General features: G+C 37.6%; 1 protein-coding gene across 1 annotated transcript in view; it reads left to right on the forward strand.

Moving 5' to 3' along the window:
• Positions 1–21,396, forward strand: part of TTC27 (tetratricopeptide repeat domain 27) — a 124,477-nt gene that overhangs the window by 62,640 nt on the left and 40,441 nt on the right. Inside the window, exon 10 of the mRNA XM_065058033.1 lies at positions 1,630–1,743. Coding sequence (XP_064914105.1) covers positions 1,630–1,743 — 114 coding nt within the window. The remainder of the gene's footprint in view (positions 1–1,629; positions 1,744–21,396) is intronic.

The following is a 21,396-nucleotide window of genomic DNA, read 5'->3' on the forward strand; positions in this document are numbered from 1 at the left end:
GTCAAACACCACGTAGCGGAGCAAAAAATCCCTTTAAGTAAAAAGTAAAATGACAGAATACCATAGTGGAGAAAAGGTAACCTTTCTCACAAAACAGGATTTTAAGCTAAAGTAAACATTGCTCATGTGTTTGCCCCAAAAATCTCTTAAAGGCTTTTTTAGCAAACACCTGGAATGGCCACCAACAAATAAATTCAGAAAATAGGGTTCTCTGTTAGGAATGCTTTGCTTGTGCCCTGCAGTGGAGGCTTTGTCTTAAGACCAAACAAAAATAGGTAGTAGACTGAACTTCCCATGATGAGACAGGAGAGAGATGAGTTCTCAGAACTAGGATTTGGACCAGTTAACCATTTTACTGATAATAATTTGTAAAAGGACACTTCAAGTATACAGAGTTTAGCATATTGCAATTGTGTTCCCCTAATAATTCCAGTTCCTCAGCATGTAGGGGATGGTATAGAAGCCTTTGAGTGGTACTTAATGTATTACTGAGTAGAAGTCATGAAAGAATCAGTATGGAGATTGTTGGTCACAAGAGGAAGGATCAGCTGACGTTGAAATGTTTGGTGGCGGTACATGTGTTCATACTGCTTTCGTTTGTGCTTTCATTTGCTATCGCCTCTCTTCCCATTGTAATTTTGCTTGGAGCAAATTTGTTTTAGCTTGTTTCTTTCTGCTTCCTTTCTTGTGAAAACACTAGGGAAAAGAAAAACATTACAATATGACATAAATTTGTTAGGCATTTCACACAAGCCACAAGCAAAGTATACTTTTTAATGCTTTGAGAGATCTTTGAGAGGAAAGAATAAAACCACTGGGGCTTATTCTTCAGTTTACGAATATCTATAGAAAAATTTATTTTCTCAGAAAAGCGGGTTCATATTTGTAGTGTCAATAAAATTAGCAAGGAATTTTTCTTGCTGTCTCCCTTTTCAAAGTGAATATCTAAAAGAAAAATGTTATACTGTGTCTGAAACTGTAATGGAAGGAATATAGGCAGTCTGTACATTGTTAAGGGATGTCGAAGTTGTATTGGCTACATATCTCCTACTGGACTTTCCTAAAAACCAGTATTTGGAAACTGACACCAAGATCCTGGCATCAGGGCAGGGCGTTCTAGGTGATAACCCCCCATGTCTTTAGGAAAGCTTTTTACCTAGCTTATTTCTCATTCCTTATACATTTACCACCCATCAAAAATTCTTCCTGTTATTCTCAAGTGATGGCAAACCCTAAATTAATATTCTTCAGATTCTTAGTCATTTTGTCCTATTTAATGTGCAGGTGCTGTTAATGCAGCCAGACTGCTCAATATCCAATTCTTTGTTTTTCTTTCATTCCAAGTAGCCACTTTAATTTGTGCGGGTCGGTGTATGCACCGTATGGGTACATGTACACACAGAGCTGCAGGAGCTGAGAAGGAGAGAATAGTTTTGATGGCCACCTTTTATACTGAAAATAGATTAAAGTAATCTGTACAGCCTCCAGTTCACCAAATATGTACTACTGCCACGTATCTGCCTTTCAGAATAGGAAACAGCATTCGTGCTTGAGAACACTGTTAAAAATTTTACTGTCTTCGGTGTCTTTTAAAATGAAATAATGAAAAAATGTTATTTTTCTCGGCAGTGCTTGCTGTCTCAGCCGAAGTTCTGGGCTATTCAGACATCAGCCTTGCTCCTTCGGACCAAGCTTGAGAAAGGAAGCACTCGCAGGATGGAACGGGCAATGAAGCAGACTCAGGTAAGACTTCTGAGCTGCCTTGTTATAAATCGGGGCTCTCTGTGTATCAAATAGCAACATTCAGAAGATAGAAGCTTCTGCAGTTCCTCTCTGTGAACTGTACAGTGAGATAATTTTCTAATTATGTTTCTGAATTGGATGCATAAACCACAAATCCTTTTTTGTCTGCCAGTCTTGAGATAAGCTCTTACATGTACAAGTAATAAATGGTCACTTTCTTTCAAAAACACAAACAGTTTTGGAAGATTGAAATAAAAATCTGTTTTCTTACCTCTAGTTTCTGACTTCTGATCTGAGGAGCTTTTTATGTAGAAGTTCATGAATATAAAGCTGTTACTCGTATCATATTTTTAATAGTTTTTACTCAAGTAAATCAGCTGTGGAAAACACTGCAAGTTGTAAATAGTCTTTGGTATTGTGAGAACAAGAAAATGTATTTGTGAATAAAGCAGCACATTTTGATGTGAAACTTCAAGGTTAGTATTCATATCACAAGTTTGAGGCAGTGATTAGATAGTCTTGCTTCAAAGAGATCTGTTTTCAGATATAAAAAAGATATTTTAAAATTCTGAAATGTGTCCACTAATAAGATTTATTTTAAAAATAAATTACTCAGAGGAAAAGTCTGTAGGCTATATAGAGACTTTTTTCTTCCCTTCAGTTTATGAGGTTTTGTTAGCCATTTGTCATCTTTATGCTGTTAAGTCTTGTTGTCACACATGAACAGCAGGCATTTCTGTGTCCATCAGAAAACAGTCCTGCTGACTAAACCAGCCAGGAATGTATAAAACTTATTATTATGGTGCTGCGTAACGAAATCCTGAAAAGCTGATATTTCATATAAAATCATTGTTGATGCATGAATCTTTGAAAGAGTGCAGACTGGATGTGCTGCTGCATTTTTCTTGTGCTGAGGAGGACACAGAGTTGCTGGAGTGGAATTTCCTGGGGTCAGTAGGAGAGTGTCAAGGAAGCCAGGATTCCAAGTCTGGGAGATGTAGCTTCTGACAGCATTTGAGAAGCGATCTCAGGATCTTTGATGCCCTAAGCTATAAAACAGTTGGAGTACCTCCAACATTTTTGTCTCACTTGATTAAACCTGAGTACTGGAAATTGTTACATTATACAGTTTGACAGTCTCACGGCAGAAATCTTAATGAAAGAGTTATCATTGCAAGTACATTTATCTGACTTCATTGTGTGCTGCAACTGGAGTAGTGCAAAGGATTTGATTAGCAATCACTGTGACATTTTGAGAGATGACCTCACAGTAGAGACGGAATCTGTGGTTTTAAATATTGTCTTAAATCTCAGTATGTTTATGTTTTTTTTCATTAAGTTTGAACATAATGACATGTTTTTGTTGATTTGAAACAGTATGGAGCTCCATTTCCAAAAATAGATAAAAGTTGTTTAAGCATTGATATGTGCTAAATTAATCAAATAACTTGAATAGCTTTCCATTTAAGGTTTTCATTCCTGAGTTCTATCAGATCGGAGTTTTTTTAAATATCATGGTTTCTAACAGTTCTAAGAAGGAATCAGGAAATATAGGGTGAATGATGTTGTTTTCATACATAACACAGGGGGTTTTGACGTATCGTCATGAAGATGTCAAGAGCTAGTGAGTTCTGCAGCTATTTATCAGTAGAAAATGGATTTCAAAACCATAGAATTTTCGTATAAGTTGTTTTTGTGGGGCTTGTTTGGTTTTGTTTGTTTTATAATTTCACGTTTACTAGTTCAGATTGCTGCAGAAAGCTTAGATATTGAAGATTAAGGGAGGAGGTGGGTGTAAATATGATTAGATTCTCCTTGTTGTTTGTAATATTATTTTTTTAAGTAATTATAAAAATTCTTGTGAGACAGCTTGAATAAGAAGTAGCAAACTAAATCCTCTAAGTTACTTTAAAATATTTTAGAGTTGTCTGGAGAGTGCATGAGCCATTATAGGCTCTGACTTATCAATGCTGGGACTCTCCTGTCCCTCTCCTGTCCTCTTCTACTGTAACTTTCCTTCCTTTCCCCATTTCCACCCTTACCTGATTCTGTGCTGGGTCTGCAAATCCTTCTACCCAGCTGATATGCATCTTTTTAGATTAATATCACTTGGCAGGCATATGCTGCTCTACAGCCCTAAAGCAAGCCAGGCTGCATTGTTGGTTCGTCAAAGAAAGCATTTTTCACCTACATTTTTTGTGGGTCTGGCTATGTTTGTTTAACTTACTTTAATTGTTTGAAAATAATTGAAGCTATTTTTGAAATGAGAGTATATTGTTTGAATCTTAGCTGCCACGCTCCAAGTATTAAGTATATCTCTACATTAAACAGTTTTTATGAAATTATTTTCTAAGTTTTTTTTTTTCTAACTTTCTGGTTAATTTAAAAATCTGAACTACAGATAATGTAATCTTTGGAACAGGTTTTAAAATGATCATTCTGGGTACTCTTCAGCTAGAAGCTAAGGTAAAGAGAAGGGATTTTTTTCCTTAAGTTTTTTCTGGATGCTACTTGCTATCTCTGTCCGGCTTTTGCCTAAATGAGGTTTGGATCCTTAAAAGCAAGGGTAAAGATTTCTAAAGCCAGTACTTTTAAAAAACGTTTTTCTAAGAAAAGGAAACAGTATTTGAGAGCTAAAATGGTTATATTATGTTCCACTAGAATATTTAATCATGACCGCTATAACATACAATGAAGTCTGGATCAAGGTGCTGCCAACCAAAACGTGTCTCTGGATACAGAATGATTTTTTTTAAGCTTAGTTGTTTGGTTTTTTTTCCCATATGGGTGTAGGTGAGGTAGGATGAGAAATGCTAGAGTGGAAAGAACGAAAAGAGGGGGAGGGAGAAAACAGGAAGAAGAAGGGGTATTTTTTGATAAGTAACTCTCCCCATAAACAGAAACCTGCTGCTTCTACATCGGTGTTGGGATTCTCAACTAACTTGTATTGTAAGAAAGCAATTCAGAAACTATTAATAGGGGAAAATTGGTTGCAATAAGCTGTTAAACCACAAATTACTGCCGAAAGTGCAGCCAGAGCTCAATAATAGGATGGAGAAGAAAAGAGGAATTTTGAGTGGGCTAGGAGCTATGAATAAAGGGAAAAGGGAGGAATGAGTAAAAAAAAAATAAAGCAGATAAAGGATAGCATCCCACTGCAGTTCTTGATAGATGAAACAAGTGTACTTTTCTATTTCAATGGATTTAAAAACATTTTTAAGAATGAAGCAAAATGAATTGAAATTCTGTGCTTTGTATGAAGGATGGCGGGGTAGAAGTGAAGTTACTGCTGGACGATGCCAGCAGCCAAAGAGGTGAAGCCGCCACGTGCCGCGTACCCAGTAGCCTGCTCAGGCTTGTCCCACAGTGACTCATTACAGCCGCTCCTGCGGCTTCGTCTGGGGGGTTACACTGTGCTCCCAGCTTTTGTCAGCTTGTTACATGCCCCTTTTCTGCCTGTATTTTCTGCTGCTCACTGCACCTGGTGATAACATGCCTGTAAGCTAATCACTCGGTTTTCCTCACAGGCAGTACGACATATGCAATATTTCATACGGTTCTCTCTTGCTTGCTTTTCTTGGCAACAAAAGAATTTGCCTATTAGGAGGAGAGAAATGTGTCTTGAAAGGGTGGTTTTAATAAGACTTCAGGAGAGCTGGGAGCAGACTAGCAGTATGATAGGCTAATCGTTATGTCTATGATTGAAAGGTCACATGAGATCTTGTTTTATATCCTTAGTCATACACAGATGTATGTCCTTGGGAATTCTGTGTCAACTGCCCTGTAATTTTCACTTAAATAATACTTCAGAGTGTAATTTTCTTCAGCAATTAATGTTTTTCTGTGTGTATGAAAAGGAAAAAATTTTTTGTTTAAATTGTTCTTTCTAGAAACATGGTAGTTGGTGTTCAATTCTTTCAAATCTGAAGAGTTTATGTACACCTATAGAAAGAAAAGACTGGTATAGATCTAACAGAATTGGCATCTTGAGCTCTATGAGTCTAAATGCAACTTTGCTGTTATATTTTCACATTGATGGTCTTTAAATAGTTATGCAAGAAAGTTATGTCATTTATCGTAGAAACGTATCCTTTCTACTTTTGAAACTAAACTTTCACCTCCTTGCCAATTTGCTCCCTGTGCTTTGCTTTATTTGGCAGTTGTTCTACATTGAACAAATTCAGCATTTAAGGGAAGAGTTCAAAAAGGAGAGAGGAGCAGTCATACTCCCTCAAGGCTGATCTAGAGGGGTTTGAGGCTAACAGATTTTTCCCGCTTCTTTTGCTTCTCAAATCTTACATCTTTCTCTTCAGGCCTCTCAAGACCATGGCTGGAGCAGTATAGAGAGACTTTAAGTATGACCAAGGGAATGACAGCACTTGTTTGTTCAGCTAAACTGTTAGGTCACTGTACTACGAGTTCCTATTGCTGTTCTTTAACCTCATCTTTTACTCTGGGAGTACAGTAAAGAGGATTTTAATAGGTGCTTTTAGTTGTATATGGGATGGGAGAGGGGAGGAAGGAAGAGAAAAATAATCACTAATACATTTATTTCACGTGAAGTTGAAAGTTTTAACAGAAAGTATCTGGGATCTGTGAGATGCTCTGGTGAAATGAGAGAGATCTAACTCACCTCCTTCAGGAGGGTAATAATTGGAAGACATACCTTCTGTATCCTGTAGAGATCCTGAATTGATATCCCACTAGTTCTCAACTATTACAAATTGTATTTATTACTAGAACACATCTCCCAAAGAGTGTTTAAAAGAGAAAAGCCAGGTGCTTATAAAACCTTTCCTTAATGAATTCTATGCAAGATCACAAGTTCTCCAGAACCCTAGAAATAAACGTGATTACTACAGAAAGCAATCACCTCTTGGTGAAACTTACAGTTTCAGTCTCACGACAGACATTTCCAGAATGTATTTCATTTTGCTTGAGCAGATGACAGATTTGACAGAAGATGTTACATGACGCAAGTGATTCTGAGGATACGCTGAACTCATTAGCATGCTTCAAAATAATTAACATGGTGGTGCTTGGCTCCCTCTGGGTTTTTTTAATGCTATGTAATTATGGGTTTTGTTAGAGGGAAAATAAATCAGAGGTCCAGTCTGCCAAGAGTTATTCAGGAATAACTGAAGTCTTTTTGTACCACTGGCAAAAAAAGTGAATATTGAATAGTATAATTTTCCAGGTACTGATTTCTGCCTAGAAATTTTCTATTGTTGTATTTGCCAGTTTGGATCAGCACTATTAGCTTGTGTGGGGGAAAGAATGAAACCATTCTTTCTATGCTGAACTTTCTCCATGCTTTCTTAGCTAGTACTTTTAAAGTAGAAACCTTTTTGCTCATTTCAGAATTATGTTCGATACCTGAGCCCACTTCTAGTGTCAATGCAGTTTGTAAAGGCAACCACAAGTACTAATCCTCCCATTGTTTCCAAATGTTTCTTGTTGAATCATACCTCTGAAGGCATTTACATTTCTCCCTTTAAAGTCTCTTCACTGAGTGTCCTGACAATTTGAATGACAGTCTTTGGAGTCATATGTCAGAGAGGAGATTCCTTAAGCCATATTTGAACAGTAATATTGCACTGTTTTTATAGCCAAAGTGATTACAGTGAGTTGCAAAGAAAAATATTAATATCAACAGATTCCAGGACACAACATTCCCATCTTTCTGCCTAAGCTTTGCATGGGAAGGCATAAGCATTATAAGCACAACTTTAATGAACTGAACAGTTAAAATAATTAAGTTCCACCTGTAATCAGACCAGATGTGAGGCATGGAAGACACACTATTCCCACCTATTGCTAAATTGAATAGATGAAACTTTACAGGTTAAGCTTTACAGCTGTTGCTAAATTTGACTAGATGAATCTTTGCGGCTGTATGTCATAAATATCACTGCTCATCTGGAGATAGGTATCCCGAGGTGAGCTAACAAAGCATGTTTTGAAATAAGCCAGTACTGATAGACAGATTTTCTTGAGTCTCATTGTCCAATGCATATGTCAGGTACTACAAATCAGACTTGCCCTTATCTGTTGAGGCAGTTATCTGTTCCTCCTATATTGCAATTAAACTCTAACTTAACAGTGATAGCTTTTTTTTTTTTTCCATCCTTGACCTTACTTCCCCCTTCAGTGAAAAACAGAACACAAAGCTGATGGAAGAAGTCTTTGGATCTGTTTTTCAGCCTTGACTGCAGTTGTACCTTCCCCCAGAGCAAGCTGACTTGGGAACTATAAAAGCAGTGTAACCACAACAGCTTGGAACTTAATGCAGGCTCACTGTTTTGGAGTGTATGCAGCTCCTCTGTAGGCTTTGCACCCTGTACAAAGTGTTTTATAGCTGCTGTTCGCCAATGTCAGTATCAAAGCCAGGTAACTAGCTACAAACAGGGGACTTGCATCTGTATAGGTTGCAGTTGAAATTCTTTGTCCTCATTGGGTGAGTCTCCACACATAGGACAAGGGGTAATGGTTTTAAACTAAAAGACAGGAGATTCAGGCTAGATGTGAGGAAGAAATTTTTTTACAGTGAGGGTGGTAAAACACTGGATAACATTGTCCAGAGTGGTGGTAGATGCCCCATTCCTGGAGACATTCAAGGCCATACTGGATGGGGCTCTGAGCAACCTGATCTAGTTGAAGATGTTCCTGCTTATTGCATGGGGGTTGGACTGGATGAGCTTTGAAGGTCCCTTCCAACCCAGACTATTCTATGGTTCTATGATTGCATGAGACCTGTGTCTACTGGTTTAGGGCAGATGTATGCAGCTTTATTGAGCTGTGACAATCGGTCACCTGATAGGAAAGGGGGAACATTCAATGCAGATCTCTTTGGATGAGGGACTATAACTACCTCTCCTGTTCCTGACTCATATAAAGATACAGATTAAAGCTAAAGTCAGCTGGATATAACTGGCATTTGAGACTGCAGAGTAAGAGAGGCTACAATGCTGTACTGCAAACAAATAAGCTGTAAGCATACCAAAAAGGGGGCAAGGTGCGTGTATGGAAATAGAGATGTTATTTCTCCAAACACCAAATTATCTAGCCCGTATACAAGCTAATTTTAAAAGTAGCATTGTTATGTTGAATTGATGGATGATATTGGTATTCTTGCTTTTGCAACAGAAAATGAATGGTCTGGTTTAAAATTCATCGTTCACAAGTAAGGTTGTAAATCTAGCTTCTTCTAGAGACTGTAGAAGTTCTGCTCAGGATATTCTATGATTCTATGATTAAGTCATTAACAGGCTTTAACATTGAAACTAGTATTGTCAGCACTGGCACTCAGTAACTTTGGGCTTGATATTTGACCAGAACAGCGAGCTCATAATTTTGAAAGTCAGTAATGCTGTTGTGCTCTTAGAGGCCTCATTTGTTTCACCATGCTTTTTAGATGGTGGTGTTTAACTACAACAAAACATTCCAAATGGCAATTGCATAGGAGGTGCTCTAAATTGCCTGGTGATCTACTTGGCTTTCAGTTTCAAATGAAAAGGAAATATTACGTCAGACATCCATGAATCCAGTTATCTTCTACTCATGACCTTGACATCTTTTGTGCTAATTTTGATATCAAAATGCTTTATATTTCATTTGGGATTGTTGGACTCATTTCCTCTTGTGTGCTTTCCTTCCCCACCCAGCTGCAAAAGCCCTATTATAAAGAAACTGAGGCTTTTTAAAGTAAAATGACTCTGACAACCTAAGTGAATATTTGTTTCTTAGTTGGCTAATATTGTTTTCAAAGTGAAATACACATTTGCAGGGCCTGATATAACAAAAACATTCACATTAAGAATCTACTCTGAGTCATTTTAGAAAAAATAGAGATACGCGGAGTTCCAGCACCCTAATCAATAACTTTTGTCCTAGCGTACTTCCCCTTACAACTATCAACATCTTCCAGCATCTTAAAAATTCACCTGGAGTTATGGAAAGGCTGAGTTTCATTAGTAGTCCAGTACTTCAAGTTCTTTTGCATCGATGCCTTACAAATTTTTAACCATCCCTCTTTCCTGCTATCAAAGTGGTTGCATAGGTGACACCAATACCTTAGATTCAAGAGGTAGTCTCTTCCTGAATAGTTTTGAAATTTGCAGATATTGCAATGGGGATAATTTTGGATTATCTTGCTTAAATGTGTAAGGGATACTTAGTGAATAAGTTTAAATTCGTTTGCCTGAGGACAAGGTAGTAATAGAGTGGGGAAGAAGGAATTCACAGAATATCACAAAGAAAAAGATCTGGAAAATGTTGTATAAACAGTAGCTTTCAAGTTTTCCACCATTTAAAGTAGAAAAAAGAAACAGCTTTAACTGGTACCCCAGATAATTAGACTGAAAAACCTCATCGATAAAAGGCCTATTAAAGGCAGGCAGTAAAACAAGCATAATTTTTCTAAATGTTCACTTTCTGAAATAAGATTAAAAAGAAGTAATAAATCTAATTTTTATAGAGTAGGAATTTAGCTGAATTGTTTATTGCTGAATACTTTAAAAATGATAATATCTTTATACATTCAGTACCTCTGTTGATGCAGTCACTACCTGTAGAACTACAATTTGGCAGTTCAAGTGATAACACAGTTATGACATAAGCTAGGGTAAAGAAAAATTGTTATATCCCATTAAAATTTAGATTTTGTATTACAAAAAGTATTAAACCTACACTTATAATCAGTAATCTAAATTAGTATACCAGCAGGACATGTTTTGATGCTGAGGTTTATAGACAATTGGATGCATGATCTGAGGAAAAACATTGGCCAAGTACCTGGAATGAGAGTATGTCAAAGTAGTAAGCCAGTCTTGAACAGCTGGAAAACAAAGGAGAAGTTGTAGTGGGTGTTTACTACTGGTCTCCTGGCCAAGATGTAAGCACTGATGAGTTATTTTGTAGGCAATTAGAAGAAATTTCTGAATTGGTAGCCCTTGTCCTTATGGGAAATTTCAACTTCCCAGATGTCAACTGGGAATTTCATACTGCTGTAACGAGCAGGTCTTGGAAATTCTTGAAATTTGTAGGAGGTGACTTGTCACAAGTACCTCAGTAAGCCACCTATGAAAGATGCCCTCCTAGATTTGCTCTTTATGAATAGAGAAGTGTGGGAAGTGTGATGGTAGGCTGTCTTGGCCACAGGGATCATGAAGTGTTTCAGTTTTAAATTTGCAGTATAATGAGAAAAAAGGAAAGCAGAGTTGCTACTTTGGAGTTCAGGAGAGCAAACTGAGCTCTTCAGGGAGCTTTTAGGCAGAGTATATGGGAATATGCTTTTGAGGGCTTAGGAGTACAAGAATGCTGGTCAGTTTTTAAGAACCACCTTTTAGAAGCACAGGAGCAGGCAGTTCCACTATGTTGTAAGTCAGGCAAGCAGGCCCGAGGACCAACTTGGCTGAACAGGGAACTCCTCATAGAGCTCAAGAGGAAAAAGAAATTGTGTGATCTCTGGAAGCAAAGTCAGGCTTCATGGGGAGACAACAGAGCTGTGGTTTGTATATGCAGGGAGAAGACACAAAAGGCCAAAGCTCAATTAGAGTTGAAACTGGCCAATGTTGTGTTAGATAACAAGAAGGGCTTTTTAAACTACGCTGATAGCAAGAGGAGGCCTAAAGAAAACTTTGGATGTTGTCTGACTAACAGAGATGATAAAAAAGCAGAAGCATCCAATGGTTTTGTTTTTTTTCTTCAGTCTTTAATAGTACTGATAGACCTCGGGCTTCCTGGTCCCCTGAGTCAGAGGACCATGAGTGTAGGTACAGTGACTTTCCATTTACGGACACTGAAATTTTAAGGGACCACCTGTATAGCTGAATGTTTACAAGTCCATGGGGCCTGATGGCATTCATCCCAGAGCTCTGAAGGAGCTAGTGGATGTTATGACAGGACACCTCTTGATCATCTACCAAAGGCCTTGGGAGTCTGGAGAGGTCCCTTCTGACTGCAAATGAGCCAGTGTTATTCCAATTTACAAGAAGAGCATGAGGGAAGACCCAGGAAATTACAGACCTGTTAATCTAATCTCAGTTCCTGGAAAAATTATGAAAATTATACTGGGTACTATTGAAAGGTATTTAAAGAATCAGGCACAGTCAACATGGGTTCACAAAAGGAAAGTCCTATTTAACAGATTTGATATCCTTCTACGATAGGGTCACCCACCTAGTGGATGAAGGGAACATGGTGGATGTTGTGTTTCTGGATTTTATTAAGGCTTTTGATACTGTCCCTCACAGCATCCTTTTGGACAAGTTGTCCAGCTGTGAGATGAAGTGGGTTCACAGTGTGCTGGATGAAGCACTGACTGAAAGGCAGAGCTCGAAGAGTTGCAAATGGGGGTATATCTGGCTGGCACTGTTCCTCAGGGTTTGCTTCCAGGACTGCTTCTGTTCAATATACTTATCAATGATCTGGATGTAGGAGCTGAATGCACCATTAGCAAGTTTGATGATGATAACAAACTGGAGGTGCTGTTGACTCTCTTGAAGGACAACAGGCCTCACAGAGTGTTCTAGATAAACTGGAGCATTGACCAATGATGAATGGGATGAAATTTAATAAGTCCAAGTACCAGATTCTGTATGTAGGACAGAGCAACACTGGGCCCAAGTATAAACTGGGAGAGGAGTGGCTGGGAATCAGCCCTGCAGAAAGAGACAGCAGCTCAGTGTGAGCCTGCAGTGTGTGCCCTGGCAGCTGAGAGGGAAAACCGCATCTCGGGGGATCACACACAGCACAACCAGCCCATCAAAAGAGGTGATTGTCCCGCTGTGTTCAGCATTGGTGCAGTCTCACCTGAAGCACTGTGTGCGGTTCTGGGCCCACAATTTAAGAAGGATGTGAAGACTCTTGAATGTGTGCAGAGGAGGGCAACAAAGCTGGTGACAGCACTGGAAGGAATGTCCTGTGAGGGGCAGCTGAGGACTTTGGGCTTGTCTAGTTTGGAGCAAAGGAGGCTGAGGGGCAACCCCATTGCTCTCTACAGCTTCCTGAGGAAGGGAAGAGGAGAGGAAGATGCTGAGCTCTACTCCCTAGTATCCAGTTTCAGGACACATGTGAGTGGTTCACAGATGTGCCAGGAGGGGTTAAGACTGGACAAGGAGTTTGTTTTTCCCTGGTGGATAGTATGTAATGGTATAATAATGTACGTTTGCTTCATTTGCTGGCCACACTTCCATTATACGCTTCCATTCCCATCTAGAAGAGTCTTAAAACAATGGCAAGTTAACTTCTTTATTTAGCATGTGGGAAATGCCATTCATCATTCTCTAACGTTTACATGTAAAAAACAACACAGGGATATTATGCTAAAGATTCAGTTGTCTTAAACTCGCCTACATTGGATCCTGATTTAAAAAAATATATACAATATATATTCAATCTGTGCATAATTGAAGGGCAGGCTGATTCTCACTGCTGGTGAAAATTAATCTTTTAAACGAAAAGAAGTCCTAAATGAAAACAAAACAAAACACAACAAACACAAAACCAAAACCAAACAAGCCAAAAAAACCCTCCACCAAAATTATTTGCTAATCGTAATAATATTGAAGTTTATTAATTCAAAGTACATAGATTTATATCAGTTCTCTCTGACTCAAATATGCTTTCTCTTCAGTGACAAAAATCTTTATGCATATTTCAGTTGATTCAGGCAGTAGTCTATTAAAATATGGAAACTATTTACTCCATGAGAATGGATTTTTAAGACGCAAATCAAAACAAACAGAATGAATTGTGCATTCTTTTCAGATTTTAATAGTTTTCAAGAACAATGAAAATATATGCAGGGCAAGTATAAAATACCCTGATGATGATAGTTTTGCAATTATCATTTGGTAGTAGTGATCACTTTGTTATAGGTAAGAAATTAAATCACGTAGATAAAACAAAGCAGTTCTCTTTGTCCTCCCAGAGTTTTTTCCGAGGAATATACCCCCAATCTTCTCCTGCAAAGCTTGCCAAATGAATGAGGTTTTTTTGGCATGACGAGAAGGCACTAGGTGCATCTGCTATTGTAGTTTGACAAGTTCCAGCGCTGTGCTGAACTCTCAAAATGTAGAGGATTAATTCAATCTTAAAGAGTACTTTATAGTCATGCATGTAGTTGATAACACCTTCTTATTTATGGAAATGAAGCTAAGATGTACAAAAACAATTGCTGAGAAATAAGTACAATAACAATGAGACAGATGTTATTGATGGAAGTGTTTGTGTGTGGTGGTTGTTGGTTTTGTTTTGTTTATTTTTTTTCTTCTATTTTGAAAGTGATCCAGCATTGTTCTGAAAACTTCTTCCATTAGAAGGTATTTTAGTTCTGCTTTAACCATTGCAGGAAATGAGAGACCAGGGACTGGTTTTAGTTTTAAGTATTAGAAGTGAAAGAGTATGGAAATGGTGGTGCTCTAATACTTGCAAAAGTTGGAGTAGGTAACAAGTCAAAGCCAACTTCGTAAATTCCAGTAAGTGGTGGTTTTTGCTTTTGTCCTTATATACTCACTCAATAAACGGTCTGTCAGTAACGCTTTTATTTTCTACTGATACAAAAAAAAAGAAATTACTTCATTGGGTCAGCACACAAACTTTGATTTTAAGAGAAGCCAATGCATTTATTGTCAAATGAGATATTCAGTGGGAAATCTGAAAAAGCTGAAAAGAGTTACTCTCAAATTTTAAAGTAGGGACAAGAAAGTGGTTGTAGAGCCGAATCAGGGTAGAGTCTGAGAACATTACATTGGAAACATTTTACTTTTATTATGTAGGTCAACACCAGAGATAATAAAGGAGAATGCTTTAGGTAATTTGTTTCTTAAACACTGATTAAGGGCAAGATGTCGGCAGATCAGTTTTCCAACTAAACCAGTGAGGTATAAGCCTCAGAGATTCGTAATCATTGACCTAGGGATTGACCAGTGAACATGGATTCACAGAAAGTGGGGTGAAGGGATTTCTAAAAAAGGTCCTTAAACTGGTGGCAAATCTTTGTGAGATAAATTTAGAAATAGTGAAAAAAATGCTTGTGGAAAAGATAAAATAGATAAGAACGGACTATTGTGTAGTGAGGGTTTGGGTTTTTTTTTTTTAAGATTATGTGATTGTACCACTTTCAAAAACAAGAACTAATTGCAAAAAGGAAAATGTTTGTGTTTTGAAGTTAGTTTGTAGCTGTGATGCTGTAGTTAGGAGTGAGAACAGCTTTTGCTGATAGGTGTTTCTACCAAAAGAATTTCCATCATGACAAAGGCCTAGCTCTCCATTAAGTTACAGGGAGGACTGGATTGTAAAAATAGTCTAATATGGTAACTGTACATGGTTTCTAATTATTCAGAGGTAGGAAATTTTGGAAATATAGTATATAAAGAATCAGTTCATCGGAAACTATTGTACTGGAGACAAACTTTGCAATAGTGTGGGCTGGATGTAGCTTCTGACTGGAGATCTGTTCACTGGCCTAACTCAGCTCATTTAGTTCTTGTTCCAGTTACAGTTATGAATTGAGGAATATATTTGTGTTCTGAACTTTCCAAACTAATATAAGGACAACTGATTTTAGAGAAGTGATTGTGACACTGTACTGGGCACTGGTGAGGTTGCACCTTGAATCCTGTGTTCAGTTTTGGGCCCCTCATCATAAGAAGGACATTGAAATACTAGAGAGAGTGCAGAAGGAGGGTGATAACGCTGGTGGGGGGCCTGGAGCACAGGGGTGATCAGGAGTGGCTGAGGGAGCTGGGGCTGTTTAGCCTGGAGAAAAGGAGGCTGAGGGGAGACCTTATTGCTGTCTACAACTACCTGAAAGGAGTTTGTAGCATGGAGGGTGTTGGTCTCTTCTCCGAAGCAACAAGTGATAGGACAAGTGGAAATGGACTCAAGTTGCACCAGGAGAGGTTTAGGCTGGATATCAGGAAAACATTTCTTCACGGAAAGGGTTGTCAGGCATTGGAACAGGCTGCCCAGGGAAGTGGTAGAGTCACTATCCCTGGAGGTGTCCAAAAGGCTTTTAGACATGGTTTAGTGCTAGAGTTAGGTTATGGTTGGACTTTATGATCCTGACGGTCTCTTCCAACTGAAATGATTCTATGATTCTATTATTCAAATTATCGTTTAGATCAGTGTATGGAGATGATGATATGATATGATGTTGGCTCTTTTCAATATTTCCATCTGCTTTTTCAGTTACCCAGTTTCCTCACAGTATTGCTGATTGTCTGAATATTGTAAATTATAGCACTGTGGTTTTGTGATAAAACTTGGGCGTTTTCACAGATGTGGAGATGTTTTTGTGATAGAACCTACCATGCCTGAACTAGATTTTAAATGGCATAGATAATATTATTTGTAGCTATTATGCACATTGCTGTGCTATACCTGCCCATTTTTCCAGATGCATATCTGTGCAAATATTGAAGTTGCCTAGAAATAGAAACACGCAGTAAATGATTCTACCACAGAAGGCTTCATCTCCTGCTTTATTCCATTTTCCCCTGTGTAAAATGCATGCAAGCAAGGGTCATTAATAAAGTTGCAAGTTCAGACACTTAAAAGTTATAAAACGCCAAATGATAGTGCAATCTTAAACTATTTCAGTAGCTTTCAAGCTGTGCCTTGCCAGAACTGTTCCTCTGGTCTGAAATCTGCCTTCCTCCCTCTGGTTCTTCAGTAAAGGTGCAGGATGAGGGTTGGATGAATGGCCAGAGGCCCAGCAGACTCCTGGGCTCGTGTTCCTCTCTCCCTTGGAAAGAATGGTGGCAGGAAGCAGGTGGTGGCAACTGCTGGCAGAGAAGTTATTCTGTCCTTCAGTCCCCTCCGTCTGGCCCAGGTTAGAGTATCCCAAGTAAAAGGGGACAGCTGAAAGCGAAGTGCATCTGCTCCTCTGGCAGCCGAGTGATACCTCCCCCTAGAAGATCAGCAAGAAAATTACCTCTAGTGCAAGGCTTGGTGGTACTGTTAGAACTTGCAGCTGATTGTCCTCAGTTAAGTAACTGAAGGCTATTACCATACATGGGTGTATGTGTTATACAGACTGTCATTTTGGTTTGTTTCAGCAAAGTTTTCAGTATCCTGAGTGTAGGTTTAGTTCTTGGTGCTCTTGTGTGAAGTAGCAGTTCATCTGTTGTTGTCTAGTCTCTAGTCCTCAACTTGTTTGGCCATAAAACTTCCCTTCAGCTAAATGAAAATGTTATTTTGGTTTGATGTCGTAATTGGTTGTGTACCAGACAGGCTGTGCCTAATACTGCTGTATGATTGTGGAAAGAACTGTATATTTGTGGATTCTTCCTTTTTTCATAAAGAAGAACTGAGTCTTCAGGGGAGCTTGATGTGCTTCTATTTGACTATGTCAAGGCATAAGCATGGAACATTTAATGCATTTAGAGTGTTTTCATTTTTGCTGGAAATTGAACTGATTTCAAGCCAACTGTTGCTGAAGATGCTTATTTTCCTCTTTGGTGAGTAGATCAGCCATTAACAGAGAATGATAGGGAGGTTTGTTTGTTTTTCCCTGATGTACAGAGAGCTTTCCAGGAACATGTGAGGAACTGGATTGGATGTCTTTCAAGAAAATACATATATTGAAAACAGATTTCATATGCAGTTGCTTTTCTTTGGGATAGTAGCTAGAGTTTAATCACTTTGCCTGTGTGTCATATTTCTAATGTACTTACCATCATACACTCTATGGTTGCTGGGTCAAGCTTAGCTACTGGAAGAATGTGTATTTCATGCCAAGTAATTTTTCAACAGAAACTACTGGGTATCAGTCAAGGTTTTACTGTATAGGAAAGCTATTCTTAGGAAAAGGATTTTTGTAAGAAGGGAAAACAGTGGGTATCCCAAGATGAAGATGTTATCCGATCAAATTCAGGACAAAAGCGACTAAACTTGTCTGTCTTTTCTGATTTCTGTTCCCTTACTGATTAACTAAAGATGTTCTTGAGAATTGCTACTGCATAAGAATAGTTGAAAAACAGATTTCAGCAAAATAGCACTTTGGTGTAAATTTAAAAAAAAAAAAAAAAAGGAGTTGTCTATTTCTAACACTGCAGAAAGAGCTGTAAATTATTAGAGAATTATTAGAGCAGCTGAATATCTGATTTCAGGTTACAGGTATCTAAATAAAACTAGACAATGTATTTCCCCCCTTACAGGCATATTAAGGACCATGAAAGAATTATGGTTGGTATGATTGCCAGTAAAAAACTGCAGTGAATTACGCAAATAATCACGTTTGGTTTTGTGTGGTTTTTTTCCCTTGAGATTTCTACTTGTGTAACAGAATGCCATCCAGTGTCTACCTTAGCTGTGAGAAAGCTGAAAATTTGTACATGCTTACAATTATTAACATGGCCTTAAGAACTTTTCATTTGAAATGCTTTGCTTTATTTTAAGAATTTGTTGTTTACATTCTTCAGAAATGACCATCTAATTCCTAAGTTCCAATTTTTTTTTGCATATATAAATGTGTTTTTTTAAATATTTATTTATAGTATGTTCATTTATAATGTATTTTGTGATAAAGCATGAATGAGGTGGCTCCTCCTACTCACAGGCAACTTGTGGTTTTTTTTATTGCTTATAGATATACTGTTGTACAATTCACCATAAGCAAAATGCAAGTGTGTGATATATTGTAGGTAAACTCAAGCCTTCCAGCAACAGAAAAAGTACAGGATGTTTCCAATAGATTGTTCTTGAGCAGACTGATCCAGTTGGAATACAGAATAGATCAAATGGGTCATAAAGAGGTGTGTATGTTTATGAGTATCATACCTAAACTAACAAGGAAATAAACTTTCTCGTATAGAAGTTATTAAACAAAAGCGTTCAGTTTGACTCTTCTTTTCTGCTTGCGGCTTCTTGGAGGATGGACTAGAGGTCTTGAAGAACAAACCTGCTACATGTTATAAAACATAAATGTTTCACATAATTTATTCTGTGTGACACTTTATTGTAATGACTGACAAGAGTCGGGGAAAGATCACAGTGCACCAGAGTGGATGGTTTCTGGCACAAGATCAATCAGATCTTTATTACAGGTTACAAGCAAGTTTCTCCTTTGCCAAAAAGTGGATACAACTTTTGTTTAAAAAAAATTGTATTTGCTTATAAAGGGAATAACAGTTTTCAATGCATCAAGCTTAAAACATGATAGAAAATTTTCTAGGCATAATCTAGCTTAACTGCATTATTCTCTGGTTTATGCCTGGTGCAGGCAATTAAATTAAACCTGCAAATGCCACAGAGATGGCTGTCTTTAAAAAGCCTCTACTGGCATTCTTCTCAGTTCAGAAACTTTAAACTTTTAGGTATTTGCTGAGGGGCAGCTGATGCTGAGTTTTAGAGGGAGAAGGAAATAGGATATAGAGGAGAAGCCATGAAACAAAAATTGCATGCTCAGTGCTAGAAGTACTTACGCTTGTGAGAGACAGAGCATCTTTACTGAAGAATCCATCAAAATAAGATACTGGAAAAATACTGTGGGGTGGATAGTGCTGAATCCAGTATAAGAAGACTTCTTTTCTTTAGATATCAAGACTTCTATGTCCCATCTAGGGTGGGAGGGAAGAAAAGAAGTAAAGTAGAAGTTGAGGAATTAGTCTGCTGTTTAAAAAGGGATTAGGCTAATTTGAAAGAATATGCATAGAAACCTTTTGTTTTCATTTCAGTTAAAGGAAATTAACCTTTCTTCTCTGTGACTTTAAAAAAGGAAAGCAAATAATGTCGGATACTGAAGGTCGTGATGCCCTTTACATGCAATCACGAAATTTTTACTAAAACATTGGACAGAGCAGTTGAAACACCACTTCCAATACAAACAGATTTGGCTGGGAAAACTTGCAGCCTGAAGCCTTCTCCTTGAATGTTTCAGTTAGTTTTGTTTCAAGCGCTGCTTGTTTTTCTAGCTCTAGAGTTGTTTTGCCTTCTTAGTAGCTTCTCTGTGTGAAGCATCCTGACATCTTTGCAGCTTCTGTGTTCCAGGTGCCCTGTAAGCATTCATTTGCAATAAAAAGTAGGCAGTGCTATACAACATTTTAAAGCTAACTTTAACAAATTTTAAAGCAGCTATTATTTTAGGGAGCAGTGCGATACATAGTTCTCTAGCTGGTTTAACTACACTCATCATTTGAGGTCAATCCAGTCAAGCCATAATTTCTTTGTAAGAATGACTGAGAAGTTGAGTTTGTGAAGTAAGTAAAAATAGAAGTCTTCAAAGCTACAAGATTTTCATTAAATCAAGACTGATATATGAATAAGGGATAAAAACAGGCTAAGATTTTACCCTTTTAAGCACTGGACTTCTACAGAGTTCTCACAGAACATATTCATCCTCCTGAGATTGTGAAAAATGTAAAATCTCTAGCAAGTAGTGGTCTTTGTCTTGGCATCTGTGCACAATGTAAGAAATGGTGTTCTTTTGAGTTTCCGTGAATCACAAATCATAGATTATAATAGTGATTGCTGTAATAAATTTTCCTGAAGTATTTGATGTCATAATTCCCCTTTGAAAGTCAGATAAATAAAGGGGAGGGTGTATTCCTTGATTTTGAAATAGGTCCTTGCTTAATAGATTTTCGTTTGTGTTTGCATTCTTTAGTTCTTGACTATTCAGAGGTTTTCATCATTTAACAGAAATATATCATTTAAAAATCTGAGTGCTTTTTAAAAGGATAGTTCATTATTTCCTTTAAGTCATTTTAGTTTCCAAAGCAACATAGTCCTGCCTTAAATGTCACAATGCTGTTCTGAATAATAGTCGAATGTGCTAAGTCCAAATGCATCTCAATTATTTATTTTTTTCCACATTGTATCCATATTTATCAACCAGAAGTTATTCTTTCCCTTTAAGCAAAACTTTACCACGTTGTTATATGGAAAATGTTTTTATTGCTTCATAGTTTCTGGCATTGTTTCACTGGAAGATTTAAGTATTTCGACCACTGGATTTTGGAAGTCTGGGTATGTCTCGTTTTGTCCTGGTGATGTTGGTTGCAGGAGCTCTTGGGTTGTCAAAGAGCTGTTGAAACACATTTGTTGTCTGGATTGTAAATATAGTTGTTTGCACTTTTTTTGAAGTAACTTTATGAAAAGAGTGTAACTCAATATCTAATTACATATTAATGAAGTACTAAAATAACAGTACATTAGAAAAACTTGGAATATCTGATCTAATTCACAGGAAAGAAAATTCTGATAACCCTAATTATTCTGTATATTTAATTCTCTGTATTTGTCACCTACTTTCTAATGTGTGTAGTTTCTGAATTTTAGACGCTGATTATATGATACATGTTTTCTTCAGGGGGAATGCAGCTTTTCTTGCCGATTCTGTATTTGTGTATCACTGAGCATACTCCTGCGGAAAAGACTGTGACAATTACTGTCATAATGCATCCCAAATTAACTTGGATGATAGTTCTTTCTTGTGCAGCACTTTTCAGGCTCTATTCTACAAGATGTAATTTGGCAGAGGACATTTTAAAAAATAATTATGACACTTAATGTTTTGAAGCTTCAAGAAAGATACAGGTTTTCTCTTAGACAATTATTTTAATCACACTGCCTCCAAAAGTAAAGACTTTAAAGCATTTACAGTTAGGTCTTAACTTTCATGAAAGTTTTAATTAATTTAACGATGGA

Source organism: Columba livia, chromosome 3, assembly GCF_036013475.1.
Source record: "Columba livia isolate bColLiv1 breed racing homer chromosome 3, bColLiv1.pat.W.v2, whole genome shotgun sequence".
Taxonomy (NCBI): domain Eukaryota; kingdom Metazoa; phylum Chordata; class Aves; order Columbiformes; family Columbidae; genus Columba; species Columba livia.